The 9,621-nt window shown below is 33.0% G+C and overlaps 1 protein-coding gene across 1 annotated transcript; it reads right to left on the reverse strand.

Annotated features, from left to right (window-relative positions):
• Positions 1–1,429: 1,429 nt before the first annotated feature.
• On the reverse strand, positions 1,430–6,018 carry LOC114747269 (dihydropyrimidine dehydrogenase (NADP(+)), chloroplastic-like). Its single transcript, XM_028935575.1, is given in 8 exon segments — positions 1,430–1,793; positions 1,918–2,027; positions 2,320–2,506; positions 2,594–2,705; positions 2,804–2,972; positions 3,063–3,326; positions 5,333–5,351; positions 5,353–6,018. Coding segments are annotated over 8 exon segments (1,275 nt in total). The 5' UTR covers positions 5,610–6,018; the 3' UTR covers positions 1,430–1,636.
• Positions 6,019–9,621: the final 3,603 nt, after the last annotated feature.

Consider the following 9,621-nt stretch of genomic DNA (forward strand, 5'->3'; position numbering starts at 1 on the left):
CAACATTTTTTTAAGAATCAAATAATATACTCCCTCCATCCCTTGTTAAAAAAAAACAACAATAAAGATCAAGCAGTTCAAATATTAGTTAGATTTAGTTAGAAGTACTTCTCCTGTCCTTAATATAAGATCTAATTGTTAAGTTAATTTTAATCCTAAATATAAGACATATTTCTCATATTTATTAATTTTTTCTAAATTACTCATATGGATACTCCCTCAACTATAATCCAGTAAGTGAGGGAATTAGAAAAGATGATTATGGTATTTTAGAAAAAATATATCATATTTCTTATAATTAACTAACTTACCTAATTTTCTTAATCTAATCAAATTAGTTAAATAGGTCTTATATTAAAGGCCGGAGGAGTAATAAATATATAAGATATTTTTTTTAATTATACCCTTATTTGCAAAAATAGAATATGAGAGATAATGAGTGAAAATTTATTACAAAGAGATAATATGTGGCATATACTTAATGGGAGTAAAAGTGAAAAGAGACAAAGACAACTTGTTTACTACTCCCTCCGGTCTTATATATAAGTTTCAAATAACCAAATCACGTTTAACGAATTAATAGTTAAAATTAGTTAAAAATAATAAATCGGTCAGAAATATATTTTTCCTAATTTGCCTTTATTTATTAAGAGAGTAAACGAGAGATAATAATTGAAAAAATAATGAAAAAAATATATAGGAGTAATATGAATGAGAGAGAAAGTATTAAATTCAATCAACTAAGGGTAAAATAGGAGAGAGAAAAAGTAATAAATACTCAAACAAACTAAAAAATTAAACTTATATTTTGGACCAGATCCATCTCCAAAAATTAAGTTTATATATACGACCGGAGGGAGTATACTTAGGCACATTACTATGAAAGAATTAAAAAACATAATAATATTAGTGACTTAGTTAAAAGGGAGAATTACAATGAGGTCCCAAGTAATTAAAAAACAAGTCCCAGAGGTTGTCATTCTCACTGTAAGACTTGTTATTAGGCTGCTCAGGTTGTTACTTGGGACTTTTTAGTGATTATTTCTCTTATGTGGGACTTGAATGTAATTCTCCCTAGTTAAAAAGTGTCGCAAAAGATGAATTGATGAAGTGAAATTTCAATCGTTTGATTGCATTTAACGTAACTCGGAATCCGTACAGGTGATGGAGGAAGATGTTAGAATTATTCATCTTCTTGTTTTCTTCTCTGGGAACAAAAATAATTGAGGATAGAGATGAGTTATTTTATCTCAGTTCAATGGTTAGAGCTCTACTCACAACATTAACGTTGATTAAAGAAAAATGGTTAGGGCCCTACTCACAACATTAACGTTGATTCAAGAAATTCCTATTCACAGTATAATTGCTTCTAAAAGTTCTCGTTGGACATTCATGTGGTACTTTGCAATTTTGTTCAGGGAACCACAGAAGTCTAAAAGAAAATGCCATGATAGCTGTGTATTGTCTTCTTTGAACTTCTGTGGAAATGGTAGTTCTGATAAAGGTACACAAATATTCACACATTACTCAGAAACATGGATTGAATATGAATAATACAAGAGACTTTACTCCATTGCCCCATTATTTATGTCAAACCATACAGGAAGAAGACGCTTGATCTGTCTGGTTACATAGTTCAGTTGGAAACCATGCTTTCAGTCTCCTTCACGAAACCATCTCCTGTCCAGTCTTTATCAGACTGCAAACCTTTCCTTATGGCTTTCCTCTGTCGAATTGCTTCCTGTTGTCTCTTTACCAAGTCAGTGTGGGTAGTAAAATACTGGAGAGAGACCCTGTGTGTTTTTTTTTTTTGACACAGATCAGGTAAAAGATTGTTAATGAATGAAATTAATATTCCAGAAATTTTGTCTTCTGAGCTTGTAGGCTATTGGAATCCAGCTTAGATGAAGTTCATACCCTCTGAAATCTTCTATGGATGTGAAATTATGCTTTTTCATGAAGTCTTTAAGCTCAGCACATAGTTTCTTCACAAGGCCGTAGCCATGCATCATAACCCCAGTGCATACCTACACGGTTTGAGAACTCATATGATAATCATCGTTAATTCTCGCTATCCAATATAACCTTAACAACATCAAAAACTTTCATCGAAGAATGCTATGTTCAAAGATAAGGTAGAAATGGCCCTTATGAATTTCAAAACCTTCACAGGTATTTGAATCAATTGAAACGAAACTCCAGACCTGGTTCTTTTCAGTCGTACAAAGCATCAAGTTGCACTAAGCCTTGAGTTTTCACTTAATTTTTTGAAGTGATATATCATGGATAAGGATAACCCATATTACAATGAATAAATACCTGAACAGTATTTGCCCCTAGAAGGATAAATTCAGCAGCATCACCACCTTTCTCAACACCACCTATCGCGGACAGTGAGTAGCTATCACTGTCAAACTCTGACTTCATCATTTTTGCAATATTCATCACCTTCCCCAGTGCAATGGGATGAACTGCCTTTGCAGAATAACCACCAGGAGTTGAATATCTAGTGAATTTTAGACAGCATTAGACTAGATGTTCATAAAATTGAGAAAGGAGAAATCATAAATCTTTCGCCATTGAGATTACAAACCCCTCAACACAAGGCTCTGGGTGTAGTGTATCGAGATTGATTCCCATGACACTCATAATTGTATTTATAGCCGATACTCCCTCGCATCCTGATCTAAGAGCTCTCTTGCTGGCTGTAAACTAATATGCAACAAAGTGCAATAACTAATATGGTCCAGAGTGATAATCTACGTCAATCATAGAGCAATTAAAATTAAGTTACAGAGGAAACCTGATGTTATCAGGATGTTAGGAGTCATCTTAGCCCAAACAGGAACTGTAGCTTTCTCATTTATCCACCCACAAACCTCTTCCAGAAGCGCACAATCTTGCCCGACTGCTGCACCCATTTTGCGTTCTGGCATGCCATGAGGACAGGAAAAATTTATTTCAATTGCGTCCTACATGAATATCAGAAGAGTCAGATGCCAGAATTTTTGCCACAAAAATATTTTCTAAGTTCCCAAACTTAGCCAATTAAGGCATCTTACAACTCCAGTTTGCTCAACACGATCGATAAGCTCCTGCCAGGCAGATTTATCGTACTCCTCCATGATTGAAGCAATGAGAATTCTGTCTGGGTACTCTTCCTTTAATTGCTTAAATTCTTTCAACATAGTTTCAAGAGGACGGTCACTGATAAGTTCTATGTTCTCCCACCCAATAATTTCTCCTTTGGCAGAACCATTTGCGCCTGCCCGTAGTCGGGCATATCGAGGTGTAACATTAATGACTTTTGCTGCATCAAGTGACACCTAGCAGAAGAATGGCATCAAATTTCATGGTCACCTTTTAAGTGGGATACAAAGCATCAGTTGCATCTAAATTGACTACATCAGAATTACTAATACCAGAAAGAGAATATTTTTGCCATGGGGAGATTTGAGAAATTTCACTGCAAAGTGATCTTTTGTTCATGTAGTCTAAAAATGATGGTAAACAATGAAATTAAAGAAAAAAGTACCCAGGTGCACTTGTGGTGTATAGGTACAGAGATTATTTGTGGAGCAAGTCTATAAAGGGAAAATAATAATAATTAAAAATTAAACCAACAAAACATTGACCTCACCAAAATTTTTGGTGCCAAGCAAATCCCCGATAAACATGTTAAAAAGTATATAAGTTTTAATTAGATGAATGATGAACAGGCCTTTCTTAATCAGATACTGCTAAACTATAAAACATTTTGCTTGCACTCCAGTAAAAGTCAACCTTCATGTAAAATAACAAGCCTTGTTCCACTAGGTAGGGCTGGCCACATGAATGGCACAACATCATTGTCTTTATCAACAACCAAATCCTTGGACTTCATGTAAAATAGCCATCACCAAATTTAGCAAACATCAAATTCTTGACAGCAAATCATTGTGAATTTCCTCGTGTTACTCCACCTAACTATCATCAAGTAGTTTAATGCCTCAGAGTAGTTTAATGCCAATAAAGAGGCGCAAAAAGTGGGGAATCTGAAGAAAATGACAAGGAAAACAAACAATGATATGTTTTTACAGGAAAGCAGCATGACCTGCTAACTGCTACAGATTCAGAAATTAACATGCTAAGATTGTCTTAGGCTATATGCACATATACAATGTTTGTACCATTCGCTTTCTGGTGTATTTAGAATGATGAACAAATTACAATTATTGACGGATTTAACAGACCATTCATCCAAAATTCACAAATATAATACAACTAAAACAAATACTGAGAAGAAAAAACTTCCTCCATTTTTTTGGACAAACAGCTTAGCCATGGATCCAAAAATTAACAGAGTATATATAGCTTGAAAAGACAGCTTTAATATCTTCTCAGCTCTGATTTCAAATGACTCCTGTATTTACATCAATAGCAACTTACCTGTGGACAGCCTTTTAAAAATAAAAAAAAAAAGAATTGTCCTACAGTCCCGATCCCAATAAACCCACGTCAACTATAAAGCTTGATTGCCTAAAAGATACAAGGAGTGGTCACCGGCTGAGGGCCAAAATGCATATCATTGCATGCCATGAAGATACAAATTAAAGTTGTTCATTTTAGCACCATAATCATAAGCAGTATTTATGTCTCTGCCACCACGTTGCCTATGCCTCAAAATTTTGTCTTGTGCAACTGGACACGTGACTCGATGGAAAGGAACGAAATATTCCATTTCATCCCACTCAAACTCCATTTCCTCTATGAAATGAAAAGAAACCCAAAGTTTTGGGGAAATCTTGGAGAAAATCCCAAGGCTCATTCTGGATCAAGTCAAAAATCTGCATATTAGAAGCAGAATCCTCCGTGTTTCAAGGTTCAAGGAGGAAAAATCTGATGAACGAGTAGGTAACCCCAACTAATAAAAAAGCAGACAGTGGATTATGAAGAACTCCCTAAGACCAAAAGCGGCTTAGATTATATCAATTCAGAAAGAACAAAGCCTAACAAAGTCCTGATAGAATCACGGAGAGAACGGAAGAATCTTCAGACAATTGACTGTCCATGTCCCAGTCAAGCAAAGTATTTGACATCCAAGTTTGACAGCACAGATCACAACAGTAGAAAACTTTCTTGATTTTTAAGCTAAGAACAGTTAGATGATCAGGATAGATTACATAATATACAGTACTAAGTTTCAGCCACCGGTGTTCCTTGAACACAAATTTACTGTAACTTTCCAGATGTCAGATCTCCATGATTATGATTGTTAGTTTAGTTTTACTGAAAAACGAAATAAGTAGAGACATAATGCAGGGTGCGTAGTATATTATAAACGAAATCTTACAGTTTTGGCGATCACGCCCCCAGCCTTCGTCAAAGGCCCTTTTCATGACCGTATAGTTGGTCCCCGGTGGACCCGACCCAATTACAAAAGGATTGGGCATGTGTAATCCGTTAACTTTAACACTAAGATCTGGTTCTGCCTGAGTCTCCGAAGCATAAACCTTAAATCCACCTCTACTAGGACGAATCAGACTTGTGGGACGACGAGATAAGCCAAACCCAGAAGCAGAAGAGCGCCCAGTTTTGATGTGGGTCCCGCTGAAGCTGAGAGATGCCATCACTTTCTGCAAAAAGCTCAGAAGTGAGGAAGAATAAGGAGGAGGAGGAGGAGGAGGAGGTGGAGGTGGTGGAGAAGAAAACTGAATCTGAGTGTAATGTTCTTGATGACTTTTGGAAGCAGAAAACGTAAAATAATGGAGGAATCGTTTGCGTCCGTAGCACTTGGTTGATTGTGGGAGGAAATCTCGAGATAATCTATACAATTACCCTAAAGGGTTGAACTTGCATGTGACAGTGACTGAGACCGAATTGAAAAGGAAAAAATTAAAATTGTTCCTTCTGGTATCTTAATTAGGACTTTTGTATGAACAAGAAATTGTGGGAGCGAGGAACGGAAAACAACACAGGACGATTTTCACCGGGGTGAACAAGAGTCCTTGAAAATCATTTCCTTCTCGATATCCGTTATCCAAACGCATCAGCTTTCTCATCCGCTTTGTATGGAAGGAAATTCCTCCTATAAAATCATCATTCATCAAAAATAAAATGGTCAAAATAATGCAGTAGCCTCCTGCACCTAATAATTCATTCTCTGAGAGAATTTTATATCCAAGAATAATTATAATTAAAAAATATTTTTAAAAAAATTAATTTATATTTATTATAAATAATTAATTTAACTACTGTATTTAAAGGGCAAAACCGCAAAATGTAACCAGCACCCTCATTTACTTTTAGAGATGCATTTAATACCCTAAACTATTTAGTAATACAATTTTATTCCCGACCTAATAAAAATAGAGTTATTCCATCCAACTTAACACATTACTTTTAACACCGTTTGCTAATTGACATATGGACTTTTTTTTTTTTTTCAAATACTGATAGTACTGCATTGTGGCAGCCCCAACCTGTCGGTCGGAAGGTGAAAACCCAGAATTGGGAGGGGAAATTGGGGGTGAAGGTTTTCATCATAAGATTGTGTTTCTATAGACGTTAGAGATGGAGACGTGGGAGAGAGAAGGGGAGAGAGGAAAGAGAGAGATAAAAGTTGTAGAGAGGAAAGAGAGGAAATCTGGAAAGTGGCAAAGCAAAGATTGAAAGAGTTGCGGGACGCTCCATCTCTGGTTGTAAAGCCATTTGAATCTAATGAAATTACTTACTAAGAAACATAATGTGAGAATGGAGAGGCTAGGCACAGCACAAATGATGAAGAGAGTGCAGCACATTTGCCGGCGATGCACAAGGTGTGGCGGCAACGCAGTACGTGTCATTATTAAATTAAAAAAAGAAACAGAAATGCCTATCTGTTGCTCAGCAAACGGAGTTAAGAGGACCTGTTAAATGGGGTGAAATTGTTCTATTTTTATTAGTTTGGGAATAAAATTATATATCATTAAATAGTTTAGGGTGTTAGAATGAAAGTATTAAACGCATATTTATCCTTATTTAAATGGTTAACAAGTCAACACCATTTTACGAGAAAAAAGTCAGCACCACAGTACAAAGCTTATAAACCACCTATTAAAGTTCGAGTGGTCGTGATTTTCATCTGTGCAAATAAGTTTTGGCCTACACTTGTTTTATATTTTTCATATACTCCTCCGCTCCTTAATATAGAATATAATTATTGAATTGATTTTAATCTTAAATATAAGATTTATTTTTTATATTTATCAATTTTTTTTAAATTATTTATGTGGATATTCTCCCAATTATGATCAAGTAGAAGAGATAAAGAATATTAAGAAAGATGATTATAGTATTTTAAAAAAACATATGATATTTTTTATAATTAACTAACTTACCTAACTTTCTTAATATAATTAAATTGGTTAAATAGGTCTTATATTAAGGACCGGAAGATTATATTTTTGTCAATGAAAAGAAATGTTAAGAATAAAAAAAATGTATGTGTGACATAATAATTAATAACAAAATATACGAGTAAGAGGTTAAAAAATTTACTCAAACAATTTACTACCTTCAGTCATTAATATAAAAGTTAGTTTGATATTCACTTTGGTCTTAAAATAAAATCCTAATCTATTTATTTTTTTTATATTTATCCATTTTTGTCCAAGAAAGTATTTGTAGTAATTGTATATGTTGAAAGTTTCATCAAATGGTAATTCTAACTAATACACATGATTAGTAAGGGTATTTTAGAAAATACAGTACATATTTATTACAAATAACTAATTTAAATAATCTTATTAATCTATTCAAATTAGTTAACTAATTCTGATATTAAAAGATGATGTACTACACCCAATTTATATGGAGAATCATTCCTAAAGATGGAGGATTTCTTAAGAGGTTATCCATCATCAATATCAATTACTCATCCGATTCTAAATATAAACTTTATTTGATAGTATAATTTATACTATAAAATAGGCTTTAAGAGAAGTATATAAGAGATGAAGCTGAGAATGTTCAACTGGCACCCATAATGGAAGAGGATGTGGAATTAAATCCGGTGTGTGATGGTTGTGTGTCCTTCCTTCTGATGGGAAATAATTAAATTATGGGTAAATTTGTTCAACAAAATTACAGCAGATAAATAGTTGCCTCAATAGTACTTTAAAAAAAAATCATACGACAGAGACAAAGAATAACAAGGGATTCACAGTGAAAAAATTGAAGGTGAAACCCAATTAAAAAAACTAAATAGTATTTTTTTTTATTGTTTTGGATTTTATTATACATATATAAAAATAAAGTCTAAAATAAAATAGTTTCTTTGTATTTTTAATATATATAAATCATTGTTGATCGTATATAGAAAGATACTTACTGGTAATTTAGTACTCCCTCCTGTCTTTTTTCTATCAGAGCGTGAAATTTAAATTGCCTTGGTGCTTTTTCTAAAATTATAACTGGAGTTGTATGTTTTTTTACCTTTTTTTCTAATTAATTTTATAGATGACATTAACTTAAAAATTGGTAACTTGGCATATTATATTCTATTACATACTTTTTCTCATTGCTACTCTATTTCTCTTTATAAATAAGTACATACTTAAAAATAAATTATTTCCTACAAATTTATTATTTAGTTAACCTTACATATTTCCCTAAATCGCGTAATGCAATACTCCCTTCAGTATTTTTTTTTTATAAAAATCTAATAATTAAATTGCACGATTTAAAAAAATAATTAAAATTAGTTTTAAATAATAAATATGTAATAAACAATTTTTTTTAAACATATCCTTATTTATAAGCGACAAATAAGAAAGAGAAGGTATAAAAAGAGAATAAATTAAACCTTTAATTAAATAATCGCATAGAATGGGGTATAGGTGACAGGCTGGAGGCCACCGACCGAAGGAATGAGCATCTTTTTAATAAGAAAGTTTTTTATTTTTAATGTCTACTTTTTTTATTATCTATGGTTCCAAATTTTGACTATTTTAAATTAAAGGTGCAATATCTATTTTTATTTGTTTTCTTTCTCAACCTCTATTTTCATCTAATATGCGTTTTTATGAAGGTGAAAATCGCTGGATTTATAGATTTGTTTAGGATGAACGTAACGTCATTGAGAATGAAAGATTTAATTTTGATCAGCAAAACTAATCATGGAAAATGGGCAGACACCTGAACTTGCATCATGACATGTCTGAAAATTATTTCAAAGCGAAATTACAAAGCTTGCCCAATATAAAATTCGGCTAATTCTCAATTCTGATAGCGACATGTGTTGTTTGACACTTTGACCTTGTTTTCACCACACAAAAAAACATATATTTTTTTAACATAATCTAAAATCTAACAAACAATTTTTATTATTAGTATCCAATTTTAAATAACTCTAAAAGAACAATTGGAAAAAAAAAACAACAAAAGGGAGAGAATGCTCAGGAAAAAAAAAAACCCATGGAGATATACGAATGCATACAAATTATAATATTTAGTGATTAATTTTTATTTTCGATAGCCAATTTTTCTTAGTTTTGTTCATACAATACCTAACCAATTGCATAGCCACATCAAGAACCATAGTAGCTCCGTCAATGCTGGCTCTTAATCAGAACCGGTCACGTAATCAAATACTACAAGCTT

Source organism: Neltuma alba, unplaced genomic scaffold (genome assembly GCF_004799145.2).
Source record: "Neltuma alba isolate B1F8T4 unplaced genomic scaffold, ASM479914v2 tig00000868_pilon, whole genome shotgun sequence".
NCBI classification, from domain to species: Eukaryota; Viridiplantae; Streptophyta; class Magnoliopsida; order Fabales; family Fabaceae; genus Neltuma; species Neltuma alba.